The sequence below is a fragment of the Eumetopias jubatus genome, unplaced genomic scaffold (assembly GCF_037043125.1).
Source record: "Eumetopias jubatus isolate StellerSeaLion01/CBP00866 unplaced genomic scaffold, mEumJub1_p1.0 scaffold_9, whole genome shotgun sequence".
NCBI lineage: Eukaryota > Metazoa > Chordata > Mammalia > Carnivora > Otariidae > Eumetopias > Eumetopias jubatus.
Window position 1 is genome coordinate 114,422,502 of NW_028274815.1, and position 13,553 is coordinate 114,436,054.

Sequence of the window (13,553 nt, forward strand, 5' to 3'; positions counted from 1 at the left end):
TGAAGATTAGAAATAAGAGGTATAGACGGTTGGTTCATTCATCAGTTTTGATCGAATCCCTCCTGTGTGTTAGGCACTGGGGATATGGTGAGTCGAGCACATTCTAGCCTGGAGGGACACACACAACAGACACACACTCTCAGCTGGAGATTACTTCTGGGCAGAGAATGAAGCAGGGCAAGTGAGAGGGAGTGACGTGGGGCACCTGTGGTGCTCCCCAGCTCCTGTCAGAGCGGGTCCTATTTGAGTTGAAAGACAGCTCAGTGAGGAACTAGGGGAAAGATTCCAGGTAGAAGACACTGCTAGCTCTTAGGCTCTGAGGTGTGTCTGAGGAAAGAACAAGGAAGCCTGGTAGCTGGAGACAAGGAATGAGAGCAGATGGTGAATGATGAGGTTGGCAGGGGCCAGATCAGGGAGGGCCCATGGCCATGCTGAAGACTGTGGACTGTGGCTGTTAGTCTAAGTGTATGGAAGCCATTGGAGGGTTTGAGTCAGGGAAGTGGCATCATCTGATTTCCATCTTTACGTGATGCTTTGGTTCAGCATGGAGAGTGGATTGGGGGCTGGGGGGAAGGTAGTAGCCACAGCAGCGGGATAGGGAGAGGTGGTGGAGACAGAGGTAAACTGATGGGCTGATACTATCTTTCAAAAGAAGGAAAAATGTGACTTGCTGATATGGAAGGTGAGAGAGAGAAGAATCAAGGCTGATCCTCTTGGTTAATTGAGCAGCCAAGTGGGTAATGGTCTGGGGTTAGAAATCCAAGAGTTCTGGTTTAGCCCTGTTAAAATGGAGGTGACTTGTAACATCCAAGTAAAGATGTTGAAGGAAGCACTCGGATATATGAGTTTGGAGCTCTAGACTGATAATGTAAAATTGGGCATTGTAGACATGTAGAAGATTGTTCTTAAAGATATCTCACATAAACTTCAATTGAACAAGGAAATAGTCCCATTCACAGAGTGACACTGAGACAGACTGCCTCTTTTGTCTTGAGAGTACACCGGTAAAAGCCAGGCAATGGGTTATGGAACCAAATCCATTAGGATGCATTAGGCTCTAAGTAAGAAAATAACTAAGAATGGCAGAAACAATAGGCAAATTATTAACCTCCATGAGTCTGGCATTGGTGGCCGGCCAGTTCAGGTGCTCAATAGCACTCAGGTCTGTGGGTTAGCGTCTCTGTGATTGTCTTCCCTGTGTGGCACTGCAGCTCCAAGAATCATGTTGTTTCTCAGTGTCGTTGGAAAGAGGAAGGGTGTATCTTTCAAGGGAGGAACACCTTTCCTGGCAGTCTCCCGGGACAATGCTCCTCAGCTCCCGTTGGCCAAAACTGGGTGCCATGGTCCTGCCTTAGCTATAGGGGAGGCTTGGGAAGGGGTACCTGGCTTTCATAGTGGGAGGGGCTCAGCTCCCAGGGGAGGTGGGAAGTGATAGCTGCTGGGGAGGCAACAGTCTCTGCCACCCTGGGGTTTCCCTGTCCCAGTCCCTCCCTCTTTAATTCCATGGCTCCTTCTCAGGGATGACAAATCCTGAGGTGATCCGGGCACTGGAGCGCGGATACCGCATGCCTCGACCAGAGCACTGCCCTGAGGAGCTCTATAACATTATGACACGCTGCTGGAAGAACCGCCCTGAGGAGCGGCCGACCTTCGAATATATCCAGAGTGTGCTGGACGACTACTACACAGCCACTGAGAGCCAGTACCAACACCCGTGATGGGCGGACCCGGACGGGGCCAGGTACCCCGCTGATGCCCAAGAGGTGCCTCCAGCGTCACCTGCTGGTGCCGGCTCACCCTTGCCGGTCCCAGACACCACCCACCCCCAGCTCCAGCCACAGTTCCTCATCTGTCAAGGGGTTCAACCGGACAATCTCTTTTTGACTCCAGCAATCTACAATCTGCGCCCCCCTCAGGAGACCCCAAGTTGATACTTCTATTGCCTGGGACAGCTAGATTCCAGTTACAGCTGTGGTTTGGATGGGAAACTTTAAAAATAATGAAATAAGTATTTAAATAAAAGATACAAATGCTAAAGGCTTTACTGACAGATCAGCATGCCCTGTCCTGCCTGCCAGTTCCTGAATATCACCTATTTGCCCTTTTGCTGGATGACGAGTCAGAAAGAGGGAAGGACCCTTCCAAAGACCAGGTGTATGAAGACAAGTGGGGTCCAAGGCTCCCAAGGTTTCTAACTGCCCCCAAATAGTCACTGGCTGTTTGAGTTTCCTATGGCTTCTGTAACAAATGACCACAAACTTGGTGGCTTAAAACGCAAATTCATTATCTTACAGTTCCAGAGGTCAGATGTCTGAAATGGTTTTGGCAGGGTTGTGTGCATTTTGGAGCCCCTAGGGGAGAATTCATTTCCTTGGCTTTTCCGGCTTCTAGAGGCAGACACGTCCCCCCGACCCATGCTTCTCTTACACTCATCACTCCAATCTGCTTGTCATCAAGGTTCCTTCTGTGTCCTGCCTCCCTCTTTCTCTTGTAGGGACACCTGTTGGTACACTGGGCCCACCTGGATAATCCAGACTAACTTTTCCGTTTCAAGATCCTTAATCACATCTGCAAAGCCCTTTTTGCTACGTAAGACAACACATTCACAGGTTCCAGGGATCAGGACAGACATCTTGGGTGTGGAGGAGGAACATTATTCTGCCTATCACACTGGCACAGGGATGCTGGATGGGTTTTTGTCTCCAAAGAGCTGAGTTGGCCAAGATGATAAGAATGATTTTTCATGACGGGGGCCCTGACTTTCCTGACAACCTGCACTGACACATGAACTGATTAGTCTGGGTCTCCCCTAGGGCTGCAGGGCTGTCCGCAGCCTGCGCATTTCCCGTGGCCAAGCAGCCATCATGGTTGTTAAGATGGTACCCACCGTTGTAGGAATACCAGGGTCTGGAGATGTGGTTGCTGAGAGGTATCTGGTAGCCTGCATGGGAAGCTCTCAGTGGAGGGGAGGGAGATGTGGGATGGAAGTGGAGAAGACAAGGAGGCAATGGGCCCTTCCTGCATGTTATTCCAGTTGAAAGCGTTAGCTTTCGTTGTAAGGGGAATGCTGGGAAGAGGTGGAGAGCAAGATGGGGAACCATTGACACCTTTCTATATTACTGCATCTCCTGAAGGGTTTACATCACAGCACCTGCCAGGGGCCCCTGGAGCCCTATATTGAATTGATTTTGCACCCCTGAGCAGCACAGAGGAACTGGGAATAAGCTGTGGAAAATGAAGCTAGCAGTGTTTCTTTCTTCTTTTTTTTTTTTTAGATTTATTTATTTATTTATTTATTTGAGAGAGCGAGAATGAGAGAAAGAGAGTACATGGGGGGGGAGGGTCAGAGGGAGAAGCAGGCTCCTCGCTGAGCGGGGAGCCCAATGTGGGACTCGATCCCGGGACTCCGGGATCATGACCTGAGCCGAAGGCAGTCGCTTAACCAACTGAGCCACCCAGGCGCCCTAGCAGTGTTTCAATTTACCTAGTTGGTAACTGAATTTCTCTCCTGCTTTCTCCTTTGGGATATGTCTTTGGGTATCCGAAAGCAGAGCTCAGGCTCCTTTAGTAGGAATTTGCTCTCATGATTTGTGGTACATTGTATTGCTGTTCAGTAATCCATAAGCGAGAGCCTACTGCTACATAGACAAGACCGAGGGGCAATATGCACCCTCCTGCTCTTTCAGTTTACACTGCCTATTATGTGATTTATGCCTCTGGTCACAGGAAAGACAGATTAAAACGTGGGGACAGATACAACACCAAAGCACAAGCCATGAAAGAAAATATTGATAAATTAGACTCCATTAAAATTAAAAACTCTACTCTGAGAAAGACACTGTTAAGAAAATGAGGGTGGCTCAGTCGGTTAAGGTCTGCCTTCAGCTCAGGTCATGATCCTGGGGTCCCGGGATCGAGCCCCACATCGGGCTCCCTGCTCAGCGGGGAGCCTGCTTCTCCCTCTCCCTCTGCCTGCCACTCCCCCTGTTTGTGCTCTGTCAGATAAATAAATTAAATCTTAAAAAAAAAAAACTAAACATGTTCTTACCATACAATCCAGTAATTGCACTCCTTGATATTTACTGAAACAATTTGAAAACTTCTGTTCACACAAAAACCTACACACTGATGTTTATAGTAGCTTTATTTATAATTGTCAAAATTTGGAAGCAACCAAGATACCCTTCAACAGGTGAGTGGATAAACAAACTGTGGTATATCCATATAATGGAATACTGTTCAGTGATCAAAAGAAATGAGCTATCAAGGCACGGAAGAAACTTACATGCACATAGCTGAGTAAAAGAAACCAATCTGAAAAGGCTCCATACTATCAGATTCCAACTCTAGGACATTTTGGAAAAGGCAAAATTGCAGAGATAATAAGATCAATGGTTGCCAGGGGTTTGGCAGAGAGGGAGGGATGAACAGAATGGAACATAGGGGATTTTTAGGGTAGTGAAGCTATTCTGTATGATACTCTTAATGATAGATACATCTGTCAAAACTCAATGTACAACAGAAAGAGTGAACCCTAATGTAAACTATGGACCTAAGTTAATAATAATAACAGGCTCATCAACTGTAACATATGTAGCACACTAAGGCAACATGTGAGTAATAGAGGAAACTGGGGGCTGGATGAGAGGGCACATGGGAATTTTGTGCTTTCTATTCATTTTTCTGTAAACCTAAAACTGCTCTAAAAAATAAAGTCTGTTCAATAAAAAAGCACACAAAGACATGGAGATAAATTTAGTGCCACCAATTCTTCGGGAAAACTGCATGCACTCCTCCCCTGGAGGGCATCAAAGAAGGCACAGACAAGGTGACCCATTCTAAGATGTCCATGACTTGCTGTAATCTAGTATCTAGCTGTGGCTTTGAGTTTAAACACAGGGAAAGTACTTGTTTCATTTCCCCCCTGTGAGTTGAAATAAAACTGCGTCCTTATTCCCTGACCTGGGCCCTCAGTTTTGTCATGTGTCTGTCCTCATCACCATATATTCTGACATAAGGCTATATCAATTTGCATTCCTTTTGGAAGTTGGCAATGCCTGCTAGTTGTTGCCATATCCACGTTCCCCCTTCTTCCAGAGAAATAGCATTTTTATCAGGGGGCACGTAACTACCCAGAATGAAGGCTGCACTTCCCACTCCCCCTTGCAGCTGAGTGTGGCCAGGTGATTAAGTTCTGGTGAATGGGTTGTAAGTGGAAGTGTGCTATAGCACCTTTCAGTATCCTTTCTTTTTTTTTTTTTAAAGATTTTATTTATTTATTTGAGAGAGAGAGAATGAGAGATAGAAAGCACGAGAGGGAAGAGGGTCAGAGGGAGAAGCAGACTCCCCGCTGAGCAGGAAGCCCGATGTGGGACTCGATCCCGGGACTCCAGGATCATGACCTGAGCCGAAAGCAGTCGCTTAACCAACTGAGCCACCCAGGCGCCCTCAGTATCCTTTCTTAAAAGACAACTGATATGAACTCTTTGCCCCTTATTTTTCATCTCTTCCTCTATCTTGCTGCCTAGAATATGCATGTGAAGGCTGGAGCTCTAGCTACCATCTTGGACCCTGAGGAGCATGAATTAACTCAAAGGATGGCAAAGCTGGACGGGGCCTAGATCTCTTAAAATATTTTAAGCACACCACCATAGCAACTAGAAGGTCCTCCAACTTTTACCTCAGAGGGTGTGGCATGCACTGTCAGGATCCCTTGAATGGACTAGATGTTTAGCTGCCATTATCTGCACCGCTGTATGTCTGAGGGCTCTTTTCCTAAAGCTGCAGAAAGCTCAGCTGCCAGTGTTCCCAGAAGGCCAAAAGTGCTGAGGAATTCACCCACTCTGGGATAAATCCTCAACTAATGACTTTTGGGAGTTGGTGTATAAATACCCCAGCTTCCTTGCTCCCCTGGGTGTGGTAACCATGAGGTATGTGTTTTGGGTTGTTGCCCAGAGTTTCCCCATGGGATTACACTTCAGTTACTCACAGAGGTAAGTTGCTTGACAACATACCTTCCCCAAGTATAGCTCTGACATGACTGTGGGTTGATAGTTTCATTTATATTCATGAAGAAAATGAAAATGAAATAATGAAGATGTACATTGGAACTTCACTCATTCGTCAATGACATGAGCAACTTCTTTGCCAACTCAGGTAAGAGCTTCAAATACTGTCACATTTTTGTGCTGATCATAATGTAACTGATACAGATACAGCACACTTAACCCTTAATCTGCACTATTGCCTTTTTCTTTAGCACGTGAGGTCTAGACCAGGGTTTGGCAAAAAACCATGTTTTATTGGAACACAGTGACGCCCGTTATTTGTTGACTGTAGTGGCTTTTGTACCCGCAAGGCAGGGTTGAGAATTATGACACAATCACACAGTCTACAAAGCCTAAGGTATTTATTATCCGGCCCTTTACAGAAAATGTTTGCTAGCAAAACAAAAGTTCAAGCCCTGATTTGTAGCGTTTGCTGATTTAGGGGGGTATAAATATCCTCATCATTGCCAATTTAAAGCTTCCAACCAGAAGTGCGTTATGACTTTCATGGACCTTAGGCACTTCTGCCTTTGTAGGACCCTAAAAATATATTTTTTATTTTATTTTATATTTATATATTATATTTTATATTTATAAAATACATATTATATTTTATATTTATAAATATAAATAAGAATATTTTTATTTAAACATCTATATATTTAATATATATATTTATTCAAATATTAAATATAGAGTCAACAACTATATTGATAGAAAGATGAATATACCAATAGTACATATGAACACTTTCCCTTCGACCTCAAAATTCATATTTTCCTTCTGATTTTAAAAGAGATTAACTTCTTTTCATGGCCTCTAAAAGTGGAGTGGGCCTTGTGTAGTGTGCCTACTGCATTAATGGATAAGTTGGCTCTGCTACCAGTTCAGTGCTACTGAACTCAGAACTGGGGAAAGACGTGCAGTAGTGCACCATTTCATAGTATTTCTATTATACAGATAAGATAGGTATGAATAACCTCAAGAGCAAAGATAAAATATAGTAAAATGATTAGGAAGTAGAGTTTTGCATATTTCAAACTTTTGGTTTTAATATCATTTATTTAATTTAAAATTTACATAACTTAATTTTCTTTTTTTTTTAAGATTTTATTCATTTATTTGAGAGAGAGCGAGCATGAGAGAGGGGAGGTCAGAGGGAGAAGCAGACTCCCCGCCGAGCAGGGAGCCCAATGCAGGACTCAATCCTGGGACTCCAGGATCATGACCTGAGCCGAAGGCAGTTGCCCAACCAACTGAGCCACCCTGGCGCCCCAACATAACTTAATTTTCAATTAATTTTCTGGTGTCCCTTCACCTCCCAAATAAACTACTCTGGCTTGAATCCTTGTCTCAGAGTTGGCTTCTGGGGGAAGCCAAGCTAAGACAGAGGAAAGTAAACTTCTGACTTGTTAAGCCACTGTTATTTTAGTGTGTGTGTGTTGGGGGGGTTCTTCCTTACAGCTGGATCTTTTCCTAACTGATAGGGTGAGGCTTGAGATAATTCATAATGCAAACATTCAAAAACAATTTTTTGGAGCACATACTTAATAGGGACACAGTTGGTAACAACATAAATCCAGTCCAGGTCTTCGTGGGAGATAGAGAATAACAAACGACCAAATTGTATCTATATCTGTATGTGGCCAGGGAATACCTCTCTAAGGAGGTGACAGTGGAGCTGAGACCCAAACATGAGAAGGAGCTAACCACACAAAATGTTGAGAGAAGAGTATTCCAGATAGAAGGAACTGCAAGTGCAAAGGTCCTGAGGTGCAGATGAGCAGGGCCAGTTCCAGGAATATCTGTGTGGCTGGAACCCCGTGGGTGAGGGAAGGAGTGGTAGGAGACAAGCTTGATCATGCAGAGCCTTGCAGGCCATGATGAAGACTTGAGATTTTATGTTATCACAGTGGCTATTAAATGGAGAATCAAGATTAGAGGTGACAGGAGCAGCAGGCAGGAGGAAGCCACATAAGAGGCTGCCATAGAGGCCTCATGGACAGGGGGTGGGGGTGTGAAGCAAGGATGGCACAGTGGATTGTTACAAAATGACCCTCAACAAATCATGCCCCCCTGAATTCATGCCCTTGTGTGGTCCCCTCCCATTGTGACTCTGGACTGACTTTGTGACTGGTTTTGACCAACAGAGTGTGGCAGAATTGATGCTGTGGGAGTTCTGAAACTTAAGCCTTAGGAGGCCTTGCAGCTTTCACTCACCGCCATGGACCTGAGACCATAATGTGAAGGATCCTTCGCTACCCTCCTTGGGGATCGGTATCCAAGGATCCCACATGGAGAGAGAGGCCTTGCTGACAGCCAGCACCAAACACCCAGACATAAGAGGCCACCATGCACCCTACAGCCCCAGCTGAGCCGTCTGCTGAAAGTGCATGAGAGATCAGAATGGCCCAGACTGTCAACCCACAGAGTCAAGAGAAATAATAAATTATTGTTGTTTTGAGCCACTGAGTTTTAGGGTGCTGGGTTATTTAGCAATAAATAAATGAAACCAGGGCGCCTGGGTTGCTCAGTCAGTTAAGCGACTGCCTTCGGCTCAGGTCATGATCCTGGTGTCCTGGGATCGAGTCCCACATCGGGCTCCCTGCTCAGCAGGGTGTCTGCTTCTCCCTCTGACCCTCTTCCCTCTCATGCTCTCTCTCATTCTCTCTCTCTCAAATAAATAAATAAAAATCTAAAAAAAAATAAAGGAAAACAGTGTGAAAAGAACATAGATTAGTACATCCTACCCTTCGCCTTGGAGACACGTAAGGATCAGATTTGCTTCCCCTAATCCCAACTCTACCTTCCCATTCTCCTTGGAGAAGCATTTTTGAAGGTACCTAGAACTATATGCCCTGCTAAATTTTATGTGTAGATTTTACCACGATGAAAAGAAAAAGTTTTCAAGAAGCAACTTGTCCATGTAATGGAGCTAGTGGGTGGTAGAGATGAGATCTGAACCCTGGTAGTCTAGCTTTAGGATTCTGGTGTATGTTACCAAAAGAGATTGAGATATGAAAGGCCTCTGGGGAAATGGAAAGTACGAGGAGGGGGGACAATGGAAATACTGAGGAATAATATGCCATTCATGGAGATTTGCTCCTTATCAGTCATCCCTCTTTAGGCATCCAGAAATGGTGGGAAACACCCAGGATTCAAGCACCAGGAGAACTGGTTGCAAGTTTGGAATCTATGGTTTACCAGCTTTGAGACTCCCGGAAAATCCCTCCTAGTCTCTAAATCTTTCCTCACCCTTGGGGATGATATCAATTCTGCTATTCTTTAGGATGGTTGTGTGAGTCACAAGAGTTAATGGATGTGTGTTTCAATTATCTATGGAAGCATGAGAAACCACTCCAAAATCTTAAACAACTGGGCTCAGCTGGGCAGTTTTTCTGTTCCACATGGTGTTGATGAGGGTACCCGTGTGGCTGCATTCAGCTGGCGGTTCAGCTGGGGGTGAAATGTCCAAGATGACTTCATTCACATGTGTAGTGCTCAGCTGAAGTTTCTAGAATATTTTGAGGATTCAAATTGGTTGGGTCTCCCTCCCTCTCCCCATATGGCTCTCCAGTAGGAGACACAGTGGAAGACAGTAGAAGCCGAAGCTGCCAAGCCTCTTAAGGCTTAAATCAGAACTAGCAGAGTCATTTATACCACATGCTTTGGTCAAAACAAGTGACATGACCAGCCAGATTCAAAGGGAAGAGAAATAGAGTCTACCTCCTGATGGGAGAAACAGCATGCTCATGCAAAGATAGGAGGACTTGTTGGCAGCCATCTTTGTGACAATCCACTACAGTGGCACGCATAGGTGGGGATCAGAGTTCAACTGCCCCCTGCCAAGAGGTAGGATTAGATAAGAGAGTCTTATGAATGGTTTAAGCATAATGCTAAGGGCTGCAGCACACAGCAAGTGCTCAGTAAGTGCTGATTATTTTTAATCATTATTATTATTTTAACAACTTTTGGAAACAGTCACTGGTAGCACTGGTACTGTATCCACTTTACAGTGATACATGGAATAAATGAACTTTCTGGCCTCTCCCAATTTTAACACTGTGACTCTTTGAGTCCTCTTTCCAGATATCAGAAATTGAGGCTTAGGAAGACTTAGTGACTTACCTCGGTCACACTCTTAGCTAACCAGACCATGGTGAAGTCTACATTCAAAGATGTCTTCCTCTACTAAATACACTGCTTTTCATTCATTCCCTTAATAAGTAGTGTATTGTATTTGGCACTTACCATCTACCTGGAGAAGTATACATAAGTGTATAATGACAATTATTTAATGAATACATACTATGTAACGTTATGTCATTGAATCCTCATCATAAACTTATTATAATCCCCTACCTATTTTGCCAATGAGAATAAAGTAGAGTAAGGTTAAATAAAAGACAGGTTCCCACCCTCTTAGGGATTACAGTCTATTAGAGAGGATATAAAGTAGTCAAGCAAATAATTATATATATAATTACAAATTACTCCCGCAGTTGGGCTGCTATTGGAGCCCTGGTACCAAACCCACTCATCAAATCAAGGCCTCGGGTAACCCTGGCAACCAGTCTTCCTGCCAATAGTAAAGATGGCGTCCAGAGAACAGACGTGTATACGCACACACCCCCCCCACTACCCACAATACAATGGGGGGAGGAGGAGCAGTTTCTGCCAGGAGTTAATATGGCTCCCATAGTTACACCATCCGCTCGTCACCTAATCAGCGACCTCACTGCCCACACCAGGCTGAGGATCAGGAGCAAAGTTTTCTTACCTCTCCGCTGACCACGACTACAGGAGAGTTTGAAGCCAGGGAGCACCCAGCGGAGTTAAACTCCGTAACCAGGGAAACACCACTTCCGCTGACGTCATTACGGCGACACGTGGATCCAAGATGGCGGCTGCGATGGTGAGTGAAGGAGACTCCGGGAGCCAGAGCTGGAGCGGGGCCCTCCGGGGGATCCCAGGACCCTCCAGCGCCCCATGCCTGGCCGGAGCCACCTCCGGGACCCGTAGCTCAGGCTTGAGGGATATCCCTGACTGGGCTTGTCTCTCCCAAACTCCCCCTCCCCGACCCTGGCCCCGCACTTAGGCTTGTCAAGGCCCGGAGTTTTGGGGGAGGCACTCGGTCGGAGGAAAGGTCTCGGTTACCGTCTCCGCCGGTTCCTATTACTGCTTTGGTCTCCGCCTCCTGTGACCCCCTTTTTCTAATTTTCACTTCCCAGCCTGGATCTCTCCGAAGATCCCCCTATTCCCACCCTCGCTCCTCCTCCTTACGTCCAGACTTTGCTCTCCGCCTTCCTCCTCCCCTCTGTCCTGACCAGTCCGCGGATGCGACCTCACCACGGACCAGCCGCCCAGCCCAAGGCCCGTCTCAGATCCTTTCCAGAGCCCTGTCCTCATGTCCACCTTCAGTAACTGTTCCCACCGCGCACAGGTCTTGACTGCCGCTACCCCGGAGCATGCCCTTACAACCGCTCTCCTCCATTTTCTATTTCCAGACCCTTCCTAAACATTTATGCGGTCTTCTCTAAATCAACTGTCTGCCTCTCTCCTGGGGAGCTTTTATCCCATTGGTTCTCAGACTTCACCGTGCATAAGACTCGGGGTGTGTTGGGGGAGGCATGTTAAAAATGCAGGTTCCTGAGCCCCACTCCCAAAGTTCTAATTCAGTAGGTCTAGGTGATGCCCAGGAATCTGCACTTTTATAAGCACTCCAGTGATTATGATGCAGGTGATCTGTGAACTATGTTTTGAAAAACACTCTACTAGCCTTGTCTGGCTGCCTCCCCCTTGGGTGCCCCTGCAGGACCACACAACCCTTTAGGGAAAAAGTTGGTTAGAATGGAGCTCGTTAAGATGAAGGCTGTATGTGGATAAGGGTGCAGGTGAAAGAACTGTGCCTGGAAAGTGGGTCAGAACTTACTGGTTCCTGTACAGAACCCTGGAAGTAGACCTATGAAGGAGTGGCCTTTCTCCCAGAAGCTCAGCTCGCATTCTGCTTGTCAAGAGACCAAAACCAGAATTGAAGTCACTTTGTCCAGAGTGATTTTCTAGGTCTTCTGTATGTTGCTTCCTCTGCAGATAATTTCATCCTAGGAGTGAATGCAAAGGAAAACCCAGGAAAAAAGGAGGTGACGTTTGACTTTAGCAAAGGCAGATTCTTGTTTAAATTCTTTGGTGTTGGCTTTCTCTAAACAAGGGTAGGTTATTGGCTGACAATGAGCTTCCCTCCTTCTGTTAACCAACAGATAACCTCCTTTTTGTTTAACGAGGGATTCCTTATTTAGAACCTGAGGTCAGGTACAAGATTTCCCAGCCTTCCCTGATTTCTCAGGGAATCGAAGTCTCAGACTTCGATTTAAACCATGAGTGAGTGAGATGTCAAAACCAAATTTTTTTCTGGACCACATTCAGAACAAGCATGGTATAAGAATGTAACAGGAAAAGTCACACCTCCCTTGCCATAGGGAAAAACTTCAATAAAGTGGCATTTATAGCATTGCACTGGGTAATTCCTGCCCCGTTCAAAGGTTTTTAAGAGGTAATAAGTTAGCAGTACATATTTCTGGCACACATTGATTTAATCAACAAATACACAATGCCTGCCCTGTGCCAAGACCTAGGAATGTTGTTGTGAAGTAGAGGGTTAAGTTGCCCACCGTTGTGGGGCTCTTCTAGTCTTGAGGAGACAGGCAGTGAACAAGCCAACAAGTAGATGAACAAGATAATGTCAGATAGTGGTAAATGCTGTGAAGACAGCAAGGGGCGAAGTGATAGTGATTGAGAGTGATGGGGTGACACGACTACTTTGGATTAAATGGTCAGAGAAGGGGCGCCTGGGTGGCTCAGTCGTTAAGCGTCTGCCTTCGGCTCAGGTCATGATCCCAGGGTCCTGGGATCGAGCCCCACATCGGGCTCCTTGCTCCGCGGGAAGCCTGCTTCTCCCTCTCCCGCTCCCCCTGCTTGTGTTCCTTCTCTCGCTGTGTCTCTCTCTGTCAAATAAATAAATAAAATCTTTAAAAAAAATAAAAATAAAAAAATAAATGGTCAGAGAAGTCTTTTCAGAGTTGACATGAGTTGAGACCCCACTGACAAGAAGGAACCAGCAAGGCAAAGAGTGTTCCTGGCAAAGGAAATTGCAAGTGTAAAGGACCAACATGGGAAAGAGCTTGGTATATTAGAGGAACACAGAAGGCTGGAGGGACTGAAGTATGGTGAAGGGGTGAAGGTGGGAAGGATTGATACAAGATGAAACTGGAGAGAGGCAGGAGCAGCTGTGTTTCTAAAAGCCTGCCTATAATTGCAGTGGATTGTAGTCTACAGTTTGCAGTCTATGGGCTGCATGTTGAAACAGACTGTTCTTTTAGGGTGCTTCCCCTTCCTACCCTTCAGAACATTACACTAGGGGAGCCGGTGTGCTTTCAGCCTGCAAAAAACCATGAAGAGGAGTTGGGATTTTATTGTAAGCTGAGTGGAAAGCACAGTGATTCAGTGTAT

The 13,553-nt window shown here is 45.7% G+C and overlaps 2 protein-coding genes across 3 annotated transcripts in view; both read left to right on the forward strand.

Annotated features, from left to right (window-relative positions):
* HCK (HCK proto-oncogene, Src family tyrosine kinase) overlaps window positions 1-2,037 on the forward strand; it is a 39,010-nt gene extending 36,973 nt beyond the window's left edge. For both annotated transcript variants that reach the window (XM_028118797.2, XM_028118795.2), the window contains exon 13: window positions 1,519-2,037. In XM_028118797.2, the coding sequence (XP_027974598.1) occupies window positions 1,519-1,718 (200 nt within the window). In that variant the 3' untranslated portion in view covers window positions 1,719-2,037. The remainder of the gene's footprint in view (window positions 1-1,518) is intronic.
* Window positions 2,038-10,789: 8,752 nt separating this feature from the next.
* The window catches only part of TM9SF4 (transmembrane 9 superfamily member 4), a 53,576-nt gene continuing 50,812 nt past the window's right edge, over window positions 10,790-13,553 (forward strand). The window contains exon 1 of the mRNA XM_028118679.2: window positions 10,790-10,962. Coding sequence (XP_027974480.1) covers window positions 10,948-10,962 — 15 coding nt within the window. The 5' untranslated portion in view covers window positions 10,790-10,947. The remainder of the gene's footprint in view (window positions 10,963-13,553) is intronic.